The 21,073-nt window shown below is 42.1% G+C and overlaps 1 protein-coding gene and 1 non-coding gene across 2 annotated transcripts in view; both read right to left on the bottom strand.

Moving 5' to 3' along the window:
• Positions 1 to 21,073, bottom strand: part of VPS13D (vacuolar protein sorting 13 homolog D) — a 222,901-nt gene that overhangs the window by 75,642 nt on the left and 126,186 nt on the right. The window contains exons 60-64 of the mRNA XM_054720656.1: positions 16,593 to 16,742; positions 14,501 to 14,597; positions 12,385 to 12,533; positions 2,269 to 2,403; positions 952 to 1,119 (exon numbers count right to left, since the gene is read on the bottom strand). Of these exons, the coding sequence (XP_054576631.1) occupies positions 952 to 1,119; positions 2,269 to 2,403; positions 12,385 to 12,533; positions 14,501 to 14,597; positions 16,593 to 16,742 (699 nt within the window). The remainder of the gene's footprint in view (positions 1 to 951; positions 1,120 to 2,268; positions 2,404 to 12,384; positions 12,534 to 14,500; positions 14,598 to 16,592; positions 16,743 to 21,073) is intronic.
• LOC114235251 (small nucleolar RNA SNORD28) lies at positions 5,543 to 5,616 on the bottom strand. Its single transcript, XR_003621437.1, has one exon. It is a non-coding gene; the product is annotated as a small nucleolar RNA SNORD28 (small nucleolar RNA).

Genomic DNA, 21,073 nt, shown 5'->3' with positions numbered 1-21,073 from the left:
AAAAAACTGATCAGCTCTAGAAAATAGTTTGGAAAACAGGAATACATTCCCAGCTTCCACACATTACCAAGAAGGCTGTGCAATATAGGGATGCCATCAACTCTGCTTTCTCACCTGCTCTGCAGGATAATTCCTATGTGGTGGCATCAGCGCCTCCTCCGGGAGAGCCCCTTTTACACCTGGTGGCCAAGGGCACCTCGGGTCTCCCGACAACAAACGCTCTCCAATAAATGAGCAGAGGGCCCAGGAGCTCTCCAACCTGCTCACTCGTGAAAAGGTCAGTCTCTAGAAGTCTGTGTAGTTGACAGGAAGGGGAGGAGGACTGAGACCTTTAGTGCCTTTTGTCTATTGTCAAATAGCAACCCCCTTTCAACTGCCGGCACCTTTCCCAGCTTCACCCGTAAAATCAGCTCCTGCCCCAAAGGAACTGCAACAGCAAAATGTCCACCAAACAAGAGGCCAGTGAACGAAGAGCTGCCGAGACAGCAAGGCTTGGAGGACTGCCCCGCTGTGCTGCTGCTGAATGCAGACAACTCAAAGGGTCGCTGCGTTCTAGAAGGCCGTGTTTCAGTTTGGACTTCATCGTGTAAGCTGGGAGGAGGAACTGGGCGATTCTAGACAGGGAAATGGCACAATCAAATCCCATGTTTTCAAGTTCACTCTGGAGGCTCTGGAAGGTGCAGTGAAGTCCGGGGGCAGGAGGACTGCAGTGGCCCAGGGAAGACACCAGAGTCTGGACGAAGGCAGTGGTGACGGGGAGAAGGGACAGGAGATATTTCAGAGGCGCGCGCAGTGGCCGGTGCCAGGTTATCAGAGGTGAGGGGAAGACAGAGTACAGGAAGCAAGGGCCATGTATGTAACGTCTCACAACCTCATACTGTCCGCGAAATGACAGAAATGCAGAGGACTCACGTGGCTGAGGACAAGGGAATATCACCTCTATTTCCTTACCTTGGCAGCAGAGTTAGATACTCCATGGGTAACGTTTCGGATAAGGCCCCCGACATTTCCATACTTTATCAGTCCAGTGACCCCTTCAGAAACGTCATTCAAAAGCCCCATGGGATTGCCAAGGAAGTCCACCGACCCCAGGATCCGCGCTGCCTGGCTGAGGAGTTCCTGTCAAGTGGAGGAGGGAGACAAGAAGAGCAGCCCCTGTTTATACTGCAGACAGTGTCCCAGGCACAGAGGCTAACATCAGCCTGTGCTCCATGCCCATCAACACCAAGAACCACCTCTCCACCCTCACCAACTACAAGCTCCGGCCCTTTCACAAGCCCCCCCTAAACCTCTCCCAAATGCACACATCCCAGGGATTGCCTCCAATACTCATACATTTCCCTTAAAAACATTCCTCAAAGCCATTCAGAAGAATAAAAAAGGTATGAAGCAGGAAAGATTCTTTACACATATTTACATTAGTATGTACTCGATATTCCCCTTTCCATTGTTCCCACAAATAGGGAATTAATCAGCAGCAGAGAGAATGTGAAAAGTGAGGGAGGAGGGAAGATCTGGGGTCCTCCATGATCATGAAAGAGGACACGTTCAGACCTATCAAGAACCCCTCCATTTTCTGTGCACCTCCACCGCCGGGTCCCGGTTCCGGGGACACCTGCCCTATCACCTCCTTACAGCTCAGTGGAATTATCACCAATTAGAAAGAGCAAGGGAGGAAACTGAAGGAAAGGAGGGAAATGGGGAGGAGGAGGGAAGGAAGCGAGAAGAGGGTATCTTTGACTTTGACAGCGAATACATTTGATACGATCGTGACCTATCTATTCGTTGAGGAGTATGCGTGGCTTTATGTTTTGGTCTTTGCAGCCTGGATAATAAGTACAATTGGAAAATGAACAACTTGATAAAAAACATTTTTTTTAAAAGTTCAACTCTAGGGCAGGATCTCACAGGCTCTAATCACATCGGTGTGGTTGCTGAAAGGAGGCCCGCGCCTGGTAAATAAAGAGTTCACAGCATTTTGTGTTATCATCGAAGCATCAGTTAAAGTCTGGAGAGTTGTGACTAATCTCGTGGACGCCCCTGAGACTAGTTCTGAAGGACCAGACTCACGGCTCATAAATCAAATGTGCTGTTTCGGGGTTTTCATGATGTGTACAGGCTTCGTGGGCTATGACCTGACCCCTAACTCAACAATCTCAGCTGAAATGTGGGTTCTCAATAGGAAGGTCTTAGTAGCCAAAGTTCCCAAACAACTAAAACAGACATCCTGCTTATGCTCCAGCCACGAGACCCCTCTCCAAAGCTCACCTCCTGGAAATGTTTGAGGATGTCATTGATGATGAACTCCTTGGTCTCATAGGGATGGACCCGAGTGAATGGATCCAGATTAATCACAGCATCTTCAAACCGAATCAATGGAAATCCCAAGGTACTTTTTAGAGCCTAGTTGGGAAGAAAGGAAAGGACACAGTTAGGCTATATGACGGCCTTCCAGGGTATTTAATTCTGGATTCCATGAGAGTTACAAGTCATGTCAACATTCCCACTGGAGTAGGGTTATGATATTTATAAGCAAGGGATTTCCCTATAATTATAAAAGTAAAATATGAGGGGAAAATATATATGTATCACCCAAAGTAACATGTATCGCAGCATAATTCTTCCTGATGTTTTGTATCTGTATGTTTGTCATGTTTTACTTTTTGACTGAAGTATACCAAACATACAGAAAGGTGAACTGATCAAATGTACAGGTCAACAACTTTCCCAAAGTGAACACAACCGTGGAACCATCCACACTAGAAAACAGGTTATTATCTCCACCCTAGAAGCACCCCCTCCCCATCTTCAGACTGACAGTCACTACTCCCTCTGCCCCTAAGTCACCACTAATCAGACTTCTATTACAGCAGATTAGTTTTTCCTGCTCTGAATTTTATATAAATAAAATCATCGGTCTGTACATTGTTATATATGGCTTCTCACAGTCAGCATTGAGTTTGTGAGATTCACTAGGTTGCTACACATAGCTGCACTTTATTTTTATTCTGCATTGTATTCTAATGTATGAATAGAACACTATTTAATCATTGCTGTTGATGAACAGTTGGGTTGCCTCAAATTTTTTGCTATTATGAATAATTCTGCTATGAGCCTACTTGAATATGTCTTTTGGGGCACATTTGTATGCATTTTTCTTGATATATACCTGGGAGCAGAATGGCTGGGTCATAAAGAATGTATAAAACAAACACACAAAACAGAAACAGACTCAGAGATACAGAAAACAGACTGATAGCTGTTAAGAGAGAAAAGGGTATGGGGGCTGGGTGAAAAAGTTGAAGGAAATAAGCAAAACCAAACAAACAACAAAAATCAGACACAGACAGCAGTATGGTGATTACCAGGGGGAAAGAGGGGTGGGGGAAGCAGAAGAGGATAAAGGGGGGATAAATGGTGACAGAAGGAGAATGACTTGGGGTGGTGAACACACACTCTATACCAATAAAAGCCTAGGTGGCCCTCGCGTGCCATGTCGCCACAAGATGGCCGCGTGCACAGCAGAGGTGGGGCCCGGTGGCTGCTCCGCATGGTGAGGCCTGGGGGTCCCACGACTCCACGCAGTGCGGAGGAGGCCGGTCCCAGCAGAAGAGGCGGGTCATGGCAGGGGAGGGCAGTTGGGGATGATCAGGCTGGCAGGAAGAAGTGGTAAGGGCCAATGAGGCAGGCAGGCAGGCGAGCGGTTAGGGCCAGCAGTCCCAGATTGTGAAAGGGATGTCCGACTGCTGGTTTAGGCCTGATCCCTGCGGGATCACTAGTATAATATACAGATGATATATTATAGAATTATACACTTGAAGCCTATGTAATTTTATTAACCAACTAGTGCCTGGTGCAGAAAATTCGTGCACCTCAGCCCAGCCTGCACCCTCTCCAATCGGGGACCCTTTGGGGGTGTCTAACTGCTGATCTATGCTCCCAATCCTGTGGGATCGGGCCTAAACTGGCAGTTGGACATCCCTCTCACAATCTGGGACCGCTAGATCCTAACCGCTCACCTACCTGCCTGCCTGATCACTCCTAACTGCCTCTGCCTGCCTGCCTGATCGCCCCTATCCCCTCTGCCTGCTGGCCTGATCTTGCCTCCAACTGCCCTCTCCTGCTGGCCTGATCTCACCCCTAACTGCCCTCCCCTGCTGGCCTGATCTTGCCCCCAACTGCCCTCCCCTGCCACTGTGGTTGCCCCCAACTGCCTTCCCCTGCAGGCCTGATCTTGCCCCCAACTGCCCTCTCTGTCTCAGCCCCCACCACCGTGGCTTTGTCCAGAAGGAAGTTGGACATCCGGAAGATGGCCGGTCAACCTGGTCTAATTAGCATATTACCCTTTTATTAGTATAGATAGATTATATAGGATAGGATTGCTTAAATGGGGGTGGGAAGCCTTTTTCAGCAGGAAGAGAAGCTCTTGGCAGACAAAAATACATCTGGACTGATAGCCAGCCATATGCACTATGCTGCCAAACCGGTCATTAAAAAATTGAACTGCTTTCTTACACCTTACACCAAACAGCTGTTGCCCTTAAAACCCCTCCTCAGCCCCCACCTTAGGTTCTGCCTTTGCACTTCACCCAGATTTGGTTCTGATTGGTGGGTTTCTATGCCAGTCAGCGTCTCTGGGCCTATCTCTGGGCCTGATCAGAGAGGCAGGGCTGATCAGCAACCCCTGTGGAGGCCCAGAGAGAAAGAGAGGCATGGTTGCTGGCCAGGCCCGGAGAGAAAGAGAGAGGCAAGGGCTGATCAATAGCTGCCACGGAGGCTACGGATCAGACCCTGCTTCTCTGTCCAGACCTCTTTCCAGGCCTGATCCGCCGCCCCCTCGGCAGTCAGTGCTGGGTCACCACGGCAACCCAGTACTGACTGCAGGACTGACTTCCGGTCGGTTGAGCCTTCGGTCGTTACAGACCCTGGGTTTTTATATATTAGGATGTCACCCCAATAAATTCAATAAAAAATTTTAAAATATAAAAAATAAAAACAAAATACCCCCCTAATGAAGAATGTACACATTCAACTTTAGTATACACTACCATGCAGTTTTCCAAAGCACTTGAACCGCTTTACACTGTTTTCTGCAGCCTATGAAATTTCTTATTCTACATCCTCATCAATACTTGATATAGAAAGCTTTTAAAAAAACAAATATTCTTAAGGGTGTGCAATGGTATCTCAGTGTGGTTTTAATTTCCATTTTCCTCTTGAGGAATAAGATTAATTATCTTTTAATATGCACACTGGCTATTTGGATATTCTTTTTTTAAAAGTGTCTATTCAAGTCTTTTGCTCATTTTTGTAGTGGGTTGTCTGCTTTTTCTTTGTTTTGTAGCAGTTTTCTTATACATTCTGTATACGAATAGTCTGTTGAATAGATATATTATAAGTATCTTCTCCCATTCTGTAATTTGTCTTATTACTCTTGATAGTTTTGTGATGGTCACACATTCTTTTTTTTTTTTTTTAATGAGGAGCAAATTATTACTTAAAAGTATTAGAATGGAATAATATTACTTCATTGAACAGAAACTGCAATCAGAATTCTAACATGCTATCCCTGTCACACTTCACAGAATATCAGCATAACAATTCAAATCATCTGACATTCTTAGTTTTAATGAAATCCATCTTTGTGTCCGGATTACTATCCACACCAATTCATAAAGGTATTCCCATATGTTTACTTACAGAATTTTTATTATTTTACTCTTCACATTTAAATCTAAAATCTACCTGGAATCTGAACAATAAAGATTTATTAAATTTAAAAAAAATCTACCTGGACTTGATTTTTATATATTGTGTGAAGTAGAGCTCAAGATCCATTTTTTTTTCCAAATGGAAATCTAATTGACTAATAATTGTTGAAAAGATCATCCTTCCCCCTACTGCAGTACAGTGCAAACTCTGCCTCAGTCAAGTGACTGTATTTACGTATATGTTTCTCTATTCTCTTTTCTGATTCATTTTCTCCTCTTTTCTGATTCATTTTCTCCTGCCTTCTGTCAATACCACACTGTCCTAATTACTGTAATTTTATAACAATCTTTGAAATCTAATAGTGAAGGCTGTCCAACTTTATTCTTTTTCTTCAGTATTACCTTGGTTACTCTGCACTTTTTATTTACAAATAAATTTCAGAATCAGCCTGTTAATCTGCCACATAAAAATTGCTGAAATTTTCAACAAGATTGACTAAATCTAAAGATCATTTTTAGGATTAATGACAACTTTACAATACTGAATCTTCTAATATCCCTTTTAACTATTTAAAATTTCTTTCAATAATGTTTGTTTTCTGGGTAGAAGTCTTGTATACTCTTTGTTGGATTTATTCCTAGATATCTGTGGTAGATTAAAAATGACCATACACCTAGCCAGTTTGGCTCAGTGGATAGAATGTTGGCCTGCAGACTGAAGGGTCCCAGGTTCAATTCTGGTCAAGGGCACATGTCCAGGTTGCGTGCTTGATCCTCAGTGTGGGGCATGCAGGAGGCAGCCGATCAATGATTCTCTCTCATCACTGATGTTTCTATCTCTCCCTCTTCCTCTCTGAAATCAATAAAAATATATATTTCTTAAAAATGACCATAAATTCTTTCATTTGCTGCGATTAGTGGAATTTATTTCCCTTCCACTTGAATCTGCACTGACCTTGTACTTTACTTCAACCGATAAGAAGCAAAAGAAGTAACATTGTGTGACATCTGAGCCTAGGCCTCAAGAGATCGTGGAGTTTCTGTTCTACCCTTCGTGATGCTGCCGCCACATGAAGAAGCTGAGGCTGGCTTCCTTGAGGATGAGTGACCATGTGGAAGGTGGTTCTGTTGACAGCCAAAACCAACCACCTGAACATGTGACGAAGTCATCTTACAGCATTCAGTCCCAGTTGACCACCAGATGACTTCAGCCACATGAAAAATCACAGGTGAGTGCAACAGAAGCACCACTCGGCTAAGTACAGCCCTAATTGCTGACCCATACAATTATGAACAACAACAAAATGGTTGTCTTAAGTCACTAAGTTTTGGGTGATTTACTACACAGTAATAGATAATGATTCTGTATTTGATATTTTCTTAACACTATGATAAATACATTCTTCGAATTTTCCTTTTCTCAGTAATTGGTGCTGTCATGTAGGATGCAATTGATTTTTGTGGCTCTGTTTCTAGTGTCTGTTTTTTCTCTTGGTAGGCCTGGTCATTTGTGATTGACTGTAACATTTTGTATGGAAACTTATAGAGACTTTGGATGAGTCTTTAGCTTCTGGCAGGCAGTTAAAGAGGCTTTGTGCCTCTTTAAATCAGGATTTGTGCTTTATCGAGGCTAGATTTCAGTCTTCTTAAAGGCCTGGTATAGTTCTTCAGTGATCTAAACTGAAAACCAATTCTATTCCTCCATTTTTACTAGCTCCAGCACCGTAAACTGCTAAAAGATCTATTTAGCTCTTCAGTCTCTTGGCTGTCACTTTTTGCTTGGCTTCTGTCCGACTAGGTTACTTAGAAATTGGCATCTGCCTCGAGAAATAAAGCAGCTCAGGTTATTGGGGTCTCTTTTGTGCCTATCCCTTCTCTGTAACGTATTAGCCCCTCAATTACCAGCTCTCTTAGTAGCAATAAAGTCCAACTTTTGCTCTGCCAGCCTCATGAGACTGCCAAGAGCTTTACTCGGATTCTCTGCCTGTTGGCAGCTGCTTTCTGCCTAACTTCCCTACCTTTCTCCCCACACCACTTACAAATCAGAAATGTCTCAAAAATAAACGCAGAGTAAACGTTGTGCTCGCCTTATCGAGTTTCCCTCCTCTCATAAATCTTGGACCCTCGAGTCCTGGCAGTCTTGGTAGCTTTCCAATACCTTCAAACAGACTTTGTTTTTTTGTATGTTTTTTTAAAATATCTAGCTTTTCTTGTAGTTCTCAGCTGGTTTGGGTCTGCTATAAACCAGTTAATAATTTTCGGATGTAGTCTATTTTCCAATTTATATTTTTATTTAACATGATTGATATTTCAAGTATTTTAGAGAGCATCCCAAATTCTGTTTTTTGAATGTGAAAACACTTGCTCATGCTAATAATAGTACATCTCTGATCCATTTAGAAGTTATCCTTTTGTAGAATGTGAATAATAAATCTAATTTTATGTTTTTCTATATGGCTATCTAGATAGTCTAATAGCACTTAATAAAACACCTGCATATTTCCCACTGAGTTAACATGTCTTTATAGTAAAATCTCATGTGAAATTTAATGGGCTTTCTATTTTATTTTCTTATTTCTTTTTTAATCTTTTAGCATGTATTTTCTATTAACAAGAGTATGTTCATAATTGAAATGACACCACAAAATTGAAGATGACACTGTCTAAAACCAGAGAGTGGGGAAACTTCTTTGTGACTCAAAATTCAGATTCAAAGAGGCAAAAGACTGATAAATTTGACAACATAAAAATAGAAAGCTTTTGTATGATTTACAAACACCAAGAGCAAAGTAAAAAAACAAATAAAAAACCAAAGAAAAAAATACTTGCAACTTATATCAAATACAGAACTTACATAAAGAGCTTCTAAAGTCAGATAAAAGACCAATCATATGATTTTAAAAAATGGCTTAGTGATATAACCAAACAGGTTAGTTCAGAGAAAAAAATGGCCTTTCACATATAAATTAGGAAAGGAAGACTAGAGTAAAATAAAACTGTGAAAAAGACAGAAAGAAACAAACAGGAGAGTAAGGAGAGAACCAGAGAGGACTGATGTCAAGAGGCAGCAACATCCAAGTCGGCCAAGGACCCTACAAGGAAGGGAAAAAGCCACTGGATTTGGTGCTTTTACTAAAAATTGGAGAACAAAACATTTTAGAGATTAAGAGCATCCTCAAATTAATTCACACTAACACTCTCCTTTTTGTTATAAGTAAAGCTAAAGAAATGCTAAGAGGATGGTAAAAACTGATGGAGATGGTTATTAGTAGGTCTCAGACTTTGAACATGCTAATTTTCACAACAGTAACTACGGATTAGGTGGAGAGCATAGAGACCAGAATGGAGGATGATATTATCTCTCCTGGAAAACTTTCCGCAGCTCATTCCTGCACGTCTCACCCATCCATGGGTGAGGGGTGATGAAGTAATAAGCAGGCATTATCTTCCTCATTTCCTGGACAGGGAAACTGAGGTCCTGAAGGCTTAACTGTTTTGCTTCGAGCCATACAACAAATATGCTGGCGAAGCCAGGTACTGACAGCAGCTCAGTTTGTTTTGTCAACACAGCTCAGAGCACTGCTTTCTTCTCCGAGAAGAGGAAATGAGATCAAAACAAAGGCTTAAGGCAAAAAGCTTTTACCCCAACTTCCTCATTGCAACCAAACATTGAAGAGGTGGAACCACACAGAGTAGCAAAGACTCTGAAACCTGTACTAAGTTGTCAAAACCCTTACCCATGGGAGACACTATCCCCTTTCTGAATGGCTGCTGTGCTTTGTCTGAAGCAAGGAAATACTAGTATTCTGGCCCTTCGATAAAATGACCTGCCCTTGTCATTTACTGCTCCGGGGCCTCCCGTATGGGAAAAAGCTGCCATACAGCTATTGGTATGAGTAATCCTGCCACCTTCAGGCTGTTCTGGTCGAAGTAGAAGGGATGAGAGGGAAAGAGCCAAACTGGGCTTTTTCTTAGAGTAACTAGAGGACTAATCACATACAGTAGTATACAAAGTTGATGCTCATTTACTCAAGTAGCAGCTTCCTGTTATAAAATGGATTCTGGAGAAAACAATCTGTGCTCATAAGTTCCTAATAAAAATAGGAAAGTGTCTACTCCTACCTCCGCCAGACACAAACTGCTGAAGTCTTCCAGAAACTTTATAGAGCTGAAAGGAGAAATACCTGTCCATACGCCATAAGGTCTCAGATCGCAAGCCAGCCCCTGGGCCACGTCCTTTCCTCTCTTAGTTTATCCTGCACTAAACAAAACTGTCTGGAATTCATTCTTTAAAGGTTTATTTATGGTACATAGAGACTGTTTATGTGAAGCAGGGTATCTGCCCATTTCCCTCTTGGGATGGTGTTTAAAACTACAGGGATCTTTCCCTCTCTGGCACTTTCTGAAATACAATTAACAATACTGGATCTTTTTTCCTTTAACAAATCTGGTTTTTATTTAGGAAGGGGAGGAAAAAAGTAAAGGGTCTGAAGTTTCCCAACAAATTATTTCAAGCCTTTGAGAAGACAGTTTTAGGCTTTTTAAATAGTGTCTTTGTCTGAAATTCCCCCTCACCCCCACCCTCTTGCTCTCTGACCATTAAAATGTGGGTTTTCTTCCAAACTAGATTGCTCAATTAAAGCCCTTCTTTTGTAATACCCGCATGCTCTAAATGGGAAAAGAACTGCTGTAGGCCACCTTGTGAAACCTTTTAAAGGCTCCTGGCTCCTTTTGATCTTTAAAAAGAGAGAGAGCGAGAAAGAACATATAAGCTACCTGGCATTCTCCATATTAGTCGGCTACGCTAACTTGCAGACCTGGGAGATAATGGGGAGACTGGGGGTGGGGATGCTGTGCTTTCCTCTCTGCATTTGTGAAATGGAACTTATTACCTCCCCCTTCTCCCATCACAGAGGAAGGAATCCAATTGAGATAGCAGATGTGAAACTGCTTCGAGTCCCTCTGAACAGACTATCTGCAATAACGTTCCCTAGGTGTAAACCTGAAGAGACTGCGCTCTGAGATTTCTGACAGCCTCACTTCTGGCCTGGAGTCAAGGGAATCGAGATAATTATTCCTTCAACACCAAAGACACGGTTACCTTTTAGTCAGACTCCTGCGACTCCTGCTCTGGGACAGGGCTCCATTTCCTAAGCACATACTTTCAGCCATTACATAGCATCACAAAGAGCACGCTGCTCTTCCTAAGAGCGGCTAAGAAAGGGATATTACTCTGTTAGGAAACTCTTTGAATAAATGACATTACTTTATGAGTCCCAGGCTCCACGAGGAGAAACCAAGACATGGTAAAACAGTGACTTCTACAAGCTGAGAATTTAACTCTGAAGTCCCAATTCCCAGCACCCTGCTTGAACATTGACGTACCCCACTCAGAGTGGCCGCCGCCCACACCTCATTATGTGGCCGCTCCATTGAAAAATGCCTGAAAATGTTCCCTCAGCAGAGTGCCAATGAAACACTGGCCTCAATGATTCCCAGCCTACTGTATGCAGAGCGCACAGGCAGCTGTCAGGGGCCACTCCCCCGGAGAAAATCATGCTGCATTTGTCAGTCTGGGAGAAAGTTTTCTGCTGGGAGCAATTTAAAAGGAATATTTAGGTGTCTGTGTTTCTTAGTAAGATGATTTTAAAAACAAGAAGTCCTTAACTCTCAGGAAATGCTTAACATTGGCCCGCTGGGCGAGTGCCAAGTGCTCGGGGGAATATACACTTTATCAAACAAACCCATTCCGAAGGGTCACAGAAGTCAAGTGGATACTTGTGGATATTAGCAAGATAGTGGTTTTCCCATGGTTTTCCCCCACTCCCATGCTAATTGTAAGTATCTACAGTCTCCTGGGAAACATGAAATTAAAGCAAATGAAGCAGACAGGACAGTGGGCAGTGCGTCGGAAAGGGCACCCTTGCCAGTCTACGCTGCAGGAGCAATCCCCGCCCCCTGATCCTGACCAGCAGGCCCAGCAGCTCAGCCCCACTCTGCTGCCTTCATGAAGCAGCCACTCGGCCCTGTTCTTATCCAAATATGATCTGATGTTGACCAGACTAATAAAGTTTTTATTGCAGAAAATGAAGAAGCTACTCAGACTGTATCATCAGGTGCGTATCAAGATGATCGTGTTGCATCTGGTCTGGGGGTAGGCAAGGCCACGTCTCTGTGGGTAGAGGGTATGTGGCCACGTCCTCCTTGAAGTGGCAGGCATTTCTAATGTCACCCATTCAAGACGAAGAAGACAAAGAGAGGAGGAGAGAAGCAGGAGGGCAGGTAGGTCTTGGGCACAAAAGGAAGATACTGTCTCGGTGGTAGTTCTCCTCTTGAGTCTGGGAGCAGCCCTAGGCAATGAGGCTTTTACCTCATTGAGATGAGCCAAGAGCTAAGCAGGGAGCAGGTGAGTTCTAATGTACTTCTCTGCCTTCTCTTTTGTTACACCTTAATCTTCAGCAAAGTCATACTTAAACATTTTTAAAAAATGAACATGTATACACACACACACACATACACACACACACACACAGAGTCAGTAAACCCCCTAAAGAAGGAAACCTGTAAAAATGTCTGTTACAAATGATGCTGGACAGAAAAAGCAAAGAGTAAACACACTCACTCTTTTCTGAGGAAAAGTCATTGTTTAAAACTTATCCAGATCTCAGCTCACCTTAAGGTCCAGGGGTAACTTGTTGGAGGTGAACACGCTCAGCCTGATCTGGGGAATGCTGATCTTGAGATTTTCAAAGTAGTAGCGAATTGGTGTTCCACCTTGCTCATCTGTCTTTTCGTGGAGGTTTTCGTCATATTTTTCAACCTCTGGTACAAAGAGAATTGTTTTTTTAAAAAAATGAATCTCCTGAAGCCTCATGATTCAAACACTTGATTCACATATTTAAAAACTCACAGAAAAATGAAAACACCAATTCCCTCTAAACTTAGTTTTTCATGGTTCAGAATTATGCACAGTATCCTGATGCATTTCCTTGTAAAAGCAGATCTGTTTATGCTGTTGACCAAAAAAGCACAATAGCTTAATCTTTGGTTTGTGACTCTGTACCCCCTGGCAGAGCACCTTTGGGGAAATAATCCGGATGGGGAAGTGAGAGCTCATGGGTGTGTTGGTTGGTAATGAGTTTTCTAAAAACCATATTGCTGTTGTCATTACTATTATTATAAATGACCTAGATTTTCTGAATTTATTTCAGAAGATGACATCCAAGTAAGTACTTGGAGTGTATTTTAACCAAATCAAAATAAACAATGACCAATAAATAACGAATCGGAACAAAACATAACGCCTCAGAAAGAAAAAGGCTGCAGGCTATGAAGAACTGGTGTCACAACCAGCAGCATTCTCTCTCCCAAACGGAGAGCACCTGTTTGAATAGCAGAGTCGAGGCCTATTTTTACTTATTATCTCCTGAAGCACAAAGGTTAAGGGCTAAACCACAGCAATGTGCCCTTGGACTCGATGTTATGCCCATACCCATTTGGGCGGTGTATTTTCACTTGGCTTCATGTGCCTTAGAAATAAGAACAAAGGTATTATACATATCTACTTACCAAATACATTAATGCTGTAAGCTATTATAGTTCTATTTATAGAAAAAAGGGGTAAAAAACAAAAGATATTGCAACAGAGCCCTGCTTATCTGTAATCAGGACACAGAAATAGGAAGCAGAGAAGATACTCCAGTGAAAGGCAGGCCAGGCCTTTACAGAGTCTAAATCCACAAGATGATGCTTGGTGGAGTGGGGGAGGGGAAATTATTTAGAGCAACTTACAGGAAAAGCACGTCCAATCAAATTTAAAGTAAAACTTCTCAGGAAGTTACCAAAGGAAAACAGATACCTGCCAGGCAGGCTCTTAAGTGACTGTCTAAGCACAAATAAACACAGGCATTCCAACCCAAAGTGAAAACACAGCCCTAAACAGACAGCATCTTGCTCTAAATCCCAAATACACGAAAAGCTTAAATTCCAAGTCTGGAATAAAAAGGCAAAAATATTTTGCATGCATGGTGTGTATGTATGTGCATATGCACACATGTCCAGGGATCCTTTTTTTCTTTAGCAGACATGGACAATAAACATATATGTTCCTATTTTATCATTTCTCCAGTCTCAACTATTACTGTAGTCTTCAAAAGACTAAGCATCACTGATTTTTCTCTAGGCTGTATGTAGTCTTGCAAAGGCCACGATGAGGAATCTAAAACAAAAAGACAGCAGCTCAATTATTTCTGTAGCTGAAAAACATAGCTTTCTCAACAGCTTATCTTACTTCCCTCTCCAAAGAAGAGTAATTAAAAACCTATGTAAGGCATAAGGGGATGAAGGTAAAAAGTTAAGGCGTTGAGGCTAGCCAATTTTTTTTCTTCAACTAAACCAAAGGAACTGCCGAAGGGATTTCTGATTCTTGGCCCTCAGTCTGCTTCATAAACAAAGGTTAGGAAACAAAGTGGTGTGCTAAATGACTAACATCGTTTCTGTCAGCCTAGAGTAGAGGAGTCAAAAAACGCAAAACAAAGAGGAAGAGTATACAGCTTCCCAAAGGCTTAGCGCCGGGCATTCCAGGACACCTCCGAGCAGCCTCCTTCACGCCCAGATGTACTTCACTCTGTCAACAAGCAATACTCTGAAAACTGAAACACAAACCTTCCTAGTTCAGACTACGATGTGGAAAGAGAGCTTATACCCAAAAACCTTATTTCCACAAGCAGGCTAAAAAATGCCATTCTTGGGCCAATTCCCAGATACAAACCTAGAACGTTCAACATTACCTGGTTCTGCTTGATCGTAGCCAAAGAAACTCAGCAGCTTGAGGAGCAGCTTCTCTTCAATTTGCACCGTGAACCTCTGAGCCGTTACCATCAGGTGCTAGGGATAAAGGAAGTCTGACTTACAGCGTGAAGCCCAGAAAAAAACTCCCATTCAGTTTTTCTGTGCCATTGCAAAGGCCCCAATGACATGCTATGGATTCTTTACTCACGTGATTTTATAGTCATACTAGTGGCCTGTTGCGCATTGAAAGGAAGTTAATGCACACTGAAAGGAAATTAATTAGAAAAAAATTTTTAATATAGCTATTTGCCCTTTCTCTATAATAGAAGTGTCAACCAAATTCATGATCGACAATGACAGATCAAAACACACGCATGCGACTGGAGCCAGTGAGAGCTTTATATATATAGACTAGAGGCCCGGTGCATGAAATTCGTGCAATCGGGGGGTCCCTCAGCCCAGCCTGCACCCTCTTGCAGTCCAGGAGCCCCCAGGGGATGTCTGACTGATGGCTTAGGCCTGCTCCTTGCTCAGCCCCAATCTGCCGGACCCCAGCAGCAAGCTAACCTACTGGTTGGAGCGTCTGGTCCTTGGTGGTCAGTACACATCATAGCGACTGGTCGACCAGTTGACTGCTCCCTGGTGGTCAGTGCATGTCATAGTGAGTGGTTGAGCAGCCTTAGCATATCATTAGCATGTTACGCTTTGATTGGTTGAATAGACTGGACACTTAACATATTAGGCTTTTATTATATAGGATAAACTTGCTTAATTAGACCTGCTTTCTAATTTAGCTAAACTTTTTCCAGCCCAGTGGAGCACGCCAATTTCTCTTTCAGGTAATTGTCAGCAACACAGCAGTAAATATCAACACGAAGCAGATTATTATTGTTGATCACGCACGGAGAACAAAGGGTAAAATGTTTAACTGCAGCAGTGTTTGACTATATTCTGTGCAGTGAGAAAACCTGAAGTCATTTTCAAGGTCCACCATTTCTTACTTCTTTTCAGTCGGGTCAAGTTTCTAAACTTTCTAAATCTCTGTTTTCTGGCTAATGAAAAGAAAACAGGATTCCACCGAGTCTCCTACCTACCTACTCCAGGACTTCTGTGAGGATCAAATGAGATGAGGCATGGGAAAACGCTTCACAGACATTTGGTTACACTGTGAAATGTTTCCACCTGGCTATAAAGCAAGTCGTGTTCCTGGGCTGAAGAAACTGCAAGGAGGCTAGTCGCTAGGGAGAGGAAGCTGGGAGTTGCCACATGATGTCATTACCTGGATGGTCAGACACTTAGCATATTAGCTTTTTATATACATAGATTGCCAAAGTATTTCTGGTTCATCTCTCTCTACACTGTTACAATTAGCCCCAAATTCCACATGTTTAGATAATTCATCGCCTGATTGATTGGTTCTGAGGGCACCTGGGTCTCGTTAGTCAGCATGACACTTTCAGATGCACTGTGGTGGGTGAACTTCACAGTGCTGAGCTCATATGGCTGGCAGCTAGTTTAAGGAGCATCAAGTGTGGGCTTATGGACGTGAGGCTTGGCCTCATCACACCAGTGACAAAGAACCAGAACTATAGAAAGCAACCTCTTTGTCAGCTCCTACTTTTCCAGGACTTGCTGCCATATAGCCTGCTTATACATGCAGATTCTCCAGGAAAGAAAGTTTATCTCTGAATGGTCCGCTTTTAGCAAATGGTGTGGTGGCTTCCATAGGAGGATGTCAGTCACAAGGTCAGACCCCTCCTGCCCCTTTTCCAATAGTATTCTGGATTACTCTATTTTAATAACACATCTGGATCATGCCTGGGTCCCGATCAGGCTAGAAGACACTATGCTTTCCCACCAAGACTTCACAGACTCTGGCCCCCAATGGAGCCAGAGCTACCACGGGCAAGGTCATCACACACACAATTGAGAACACAGTGCTAAGAGGAGTTCCTGTCAATTCCTTTCCACAATTTAATAAGCCACTGTGCCTTCACCCCATGGGACTATTTCCATCCACACCCTGCTCCGCTGCTCAGACACTTGGCTGTGAGAGAACAAACCTGGCACAGCTCAACCCCACCAGCCTACCTTGTAGATGTTGGTCAGCGCACTCTTACTGGGGAACTTCACCGCATTCACCTGCACGGCAGGGCCTGTCTCAATGACCTCATTCTCATTGCTCACGGGCGTCACGTAGAGCATGAAGGGCTGAGTGGTACCAATGAGCTGATTGTCCACCTGGGACATGAAAAGGCAAAATAAAACAAAAACAGCCAAGTGGTTCAGTTCTCATTTTTACCTTTGACTGGGGTCTCACAATATGCTGGCCACTCAGGAAGTACCCTTGCCATTTGACTCTGTCTAAACAGCAGCTGTAAAAATATAGTCTCACTGAAGACCCACAATAGCAGCATTTCAATCTTGGTGAAGGCTGGAGAGGAGGATCCCAGGAATGATGTTACAAAGAGAATTGTCTTGATAGCGTCACAACAAAACTGGCAAAAATTGTCAAAATCTAGTTTTTCAGAACTCTGAAAGTTAAAGGTTTGCAACTATCCAGGGAGCATTTATTCGAGAAAATTAGCTAAAACTCGAGAAGAACAGCTCTGTGACATTTTCACTTGTCACTCCCCTCGTCCTCCCCAGGTCCACAGTGGCCTAAGAAACAAACAGCCCTGCAACCACAGTAAAAACACAGGGGCCTGGCAGCCCCAGGAGGGGCCATGCTGGGCTTGCAGCTCCCACAAAACCTCCATTCCCAGAGAGTCAATTTCTTTTACTTGTCTGGCACCTCTCCCTTTCCTGATATTGGTAATTTGTGCCTTCTCTTTTTAGTCCTGGCCACATTGATCTCAAAGAACCAGCTTTTTATTTGATTTTTTTCCACTGTAGTTGCTGGTTTGTACTTCATTAATTTCTGCTGAGATCTTTATTATTTCCCTTCTTCTGCTTATTTTGGGTTTGTTGTTGGTGATGTTTAGCAGCTTTAGCAGCATTCCACAAATTCTGATATGTTGTGTTTTCATTCCCATTCAGTTCAAAGTATTTGCTAATTTCTACTTTGATTTGCTCTTTGATCTATGGGTTATTTGGAAGTCTACTATTTAGTTTTCAAATATTTGGGGGATTTTCCTAACTCTTTTTCCATTATATCTACTTTAATTCCATTGTGATCAAAGAGCACACTGCGTGTGACTTAAATACTTCTGAATTTTTTGAGAATCGTTTTATGGTCCAGAATGTGGTCCATCTTGGAAATGTTCATGTGTGCTTGAGAAGAAAATGTGTCCTGCTGTTGCTGGGTGGAGTGTTCTATAAATATCAATTAGGCCTAGTGGGTTGGTAGTGCTGTTCAAATCTAGTATATCTTTCATGATTTTCTGCTTATTTGTTCTACCAAATATTCAGAGTGGCTATGAAATCTTCTATTATAATTGTGTATGTTTGTATTCTTCTTTCAGTTTTTTTGCTTCGTATATTTTAAAGCTCTGTCTACATATTCAGGAATGTTCTGCCCTCTTGATTAACTGTCTCTTTTATCATTAGGAAATTACCTTTCTAACACCTGGTAATGTTCTTTGCTCTGTAAGTTATTATGTCTGATATAATCTAGCCATTCCCACTTTCTTATGACAAGCGTTAGCCTGGTATACCTTTTTCCATTCTTTTGTTTTGAACCTATTTGTGTCTTTAATTTTAATGTGTGTTTTTTGTAGGCAGTATATGATTGGGTCGTGCTTTTTAATCTAATCTGATAACCTCTGTCTTTTAATTGGAGGTGTTTAGAGCATGTACATTGAATATAGTTAGGTTTGATGAGTCAACCATCTTCCTATTTGTCCCATCTGCTCTTTTCTGAGTTTTCCTCTTTTGTGTGCCTTTTCTTGGATTAATCAAGTACTTTTTATGATTCTATTTTATCTCCTTTGTTAGATTATTAACGCTTTGCACTCGCTTGCTTTTTTCTCGAGCTGCTACCGATGCTAACCGTGTGGAGTCACACTAGACATCCGAGTGCAAAAGGTTAAGTGTAACTCTTTTGGTAGTTGCTTTAAGGTTTGTGGTATTCATCTTTTAACAGCGTACATTCAAATGACATCATAATACTTCACGTATAAAAAAGTTAATAATATAGTTCCATGTTTCCCCTTCCATACAGTATGCTATTATTGTCATTCATTTTACTCTAATGTATTATAGATCTCAAAATATAGTGATAATTATTTTTGTCTAAACAAGTTGATTACCTCTTAAAGAGATTTAAATAGAAAATTATTATATGTATTTACACCCAAGTTATCATCATTTCAGGTACTCTTCCTTCCTTTGTGTAGATCCAGATTTCTATCTCGTACCATTTCCTTCTGCCTGAATGATGTTCTTTAACATTGTCTATAGTGCAGATCTGCTGGTATCAGTTCTTTTAGCTTTTGTTTGTGTAAAAAATCTTTCTTTCACCCTTATTTTTTGAAAGGTATACTTGCTGGGCCTAGAATTCTAGGTTGACCATGTTGTAAACGGATGTATTGTCATCCAGGTTTTGTTGTCCATTTATCCAGCACAGAGAGAACAGATTGAGCATATTCTTAAGGGCCCTAGGATTTTCAGATGGTAAATAAGAGTTGGCTTCAACTTCAAGTCACCAGCTACATTAGCCCCTAACAAGAGAGCCAGGCTGTCCTCTGAATCCAAGCACTGATTTATCCTCTGCGCTATGAAAGTCCCAGGTGAAGTCCAATAGAAGGCTGTTTCATCTTCATTGAAAACCTCTTGTTCAGTGTAACCACTTTCAATTACTATCTTAGCTAGAGCTTCTGGATAACTTGCTGTAGCTTCTACATCAGCACTTGCTGATTCACCTTGTACTTCCGTTATGGAAATGGCTTCTTTCCTTAAACCTCATAAACAACCTCTGCTAGTTTCACACTTTTCTTCTGCAACTTCCTCACCTCTTTCAGCCTTCAGAGACCTGAAAAGAATTGGGTCCTTGCTCTGGATTAGGCTCTGGCTTAAGGGAATAGTGTGGTTTGCTTTTTCTATCCCCATCATTAAACTTTTCCCATATCAGCACAAGGCTGTTTTGCTTTCTTATTATTCATATGTTCACTGGAGTAGCACTTTTAATATCCTTCAGGACCTTTTTCTTTGCATTCACAATTGGCTAACTGGTGCAAGAGGCCTAGCTTTCTGCCTGTCTTGGTTTTTGACACACCTTCCTCACTAAGCTTAACCATTTCTAGCATTTGATTTAAAGTGAGAGACATGCAACTCTTCCTTTCACTTGAAACTTACAGGCCATTATAGAGTTACTAGAGGCCCAATGCACGAAATTCATGCAAAGGGCTTGGCCCTCGCAGCCCCAGGTGCCACCTCGGCCCTTGCAGCAGCCTTGGCTACCTTGCAGCCCCACCCCCACCACTGGTCATTTTGGAAGGTCATTCTGCCGTCCAGTCTAATTAGCATATTAGCTCTTTATTATATAGGATTAATTGGCCTAATTTCAAGTTGTGTCTAAGCGAGTAGGCAGAATAAGCAAAAGGAGATGAGGAAATGGCCATTTGGTTGAACAGTCAGAATACACACAAGTTTTATTAATGAAGTATGCATTCTTATATGGGAGTGGCTCATGGTACCCCAAAACCACTACAATAGTAACATCAAAGATCACTGTTCACAGATCACCATAACAAATTTAGTAATACTGAAAAACATTGGACTATTGAGAATTATCAAAATGTGACAGAGACACAAAGTGAACAAATGCTATTCAAAAATGGCACCAATAGACACTCAGCGCAAGGTTGCCACAAACCTTCAATTTGTAAACACAGTAACTGTGAAGCATAAAGAAGTACAATAAAGAGATATGCCTATTTTCTATTTAAATTCACAGTTTCTATTGCTACGTCTTCAAGTTCACTAATCTTTTGTTCTACAATGTGTCATCTGCTATTAATCAAATCCAGTGTAGTTTTCATTTCATTTTAATCTGTAGAAGTTTAATTTGAGTTTTTTATATCTTCCATGTTTCTACTTAACTTTTTCAACATGTAGAATACAGTTATCATAATAGTTTTAATGTCCTCTGAAAATTTGAACATCTGTGTTAGCTCTGGGTCCCTTTTGACTGATTATTCTGATTTTATATTGTGTTTTCCTGCCCCTTTGCACACCTGGTACTTTTTGATAGGATGCCAGATATTGTGAATTTGACTTTGGCTGCTGAATATTTTTGTTTTCCATTACATCTTGAGCTTTGTTCAGGATGCAGTTAAGTTACTTGGATACAAATCTATCCTTTCAGACCTTCCTTTTATGATTTGTTAGGTAGGTCTGGAGCAGTGCTCAGCCCAGGGCTAATCATAGCTCAGCATGGAGGCAAGACTTGGTGGAGGACTCCTCCCAACATCCAGTCTGGCTGGGAGGAAGAAGCACCATCTCCAGCGCTGGGGAGCAGCAGGTGCTAGCCCTGGGATCCTTTTGGATGGTTCGGATGGCAGTTTCCTCACACACATCACTGATCTGTCCTCTGCTGAATACTCATAGGGCCCCTCTGTAGGGCTCCCATG

The sequence above is a fragment of the Eptesicus fuscus genome, chromosome 9 (genome assembly GCF_027574615.1).
Source record: "Eptesicus fuscus isolate TK198812 chromosome 9, DD_ASM_mEF_20220401, whole genome shotgun sequence".
NCBI lineage: Eukaryota > Metazoa > Chordata > Mammalia > Chiroptera > Vespertilionidae > Eptesicus > Eptesicus fuscus.
The sequence above is the reverse complement of the archived record's forward strand: the minus strand, read 5'-3'. Positions and strand labels throughout refer to the sequence as shown.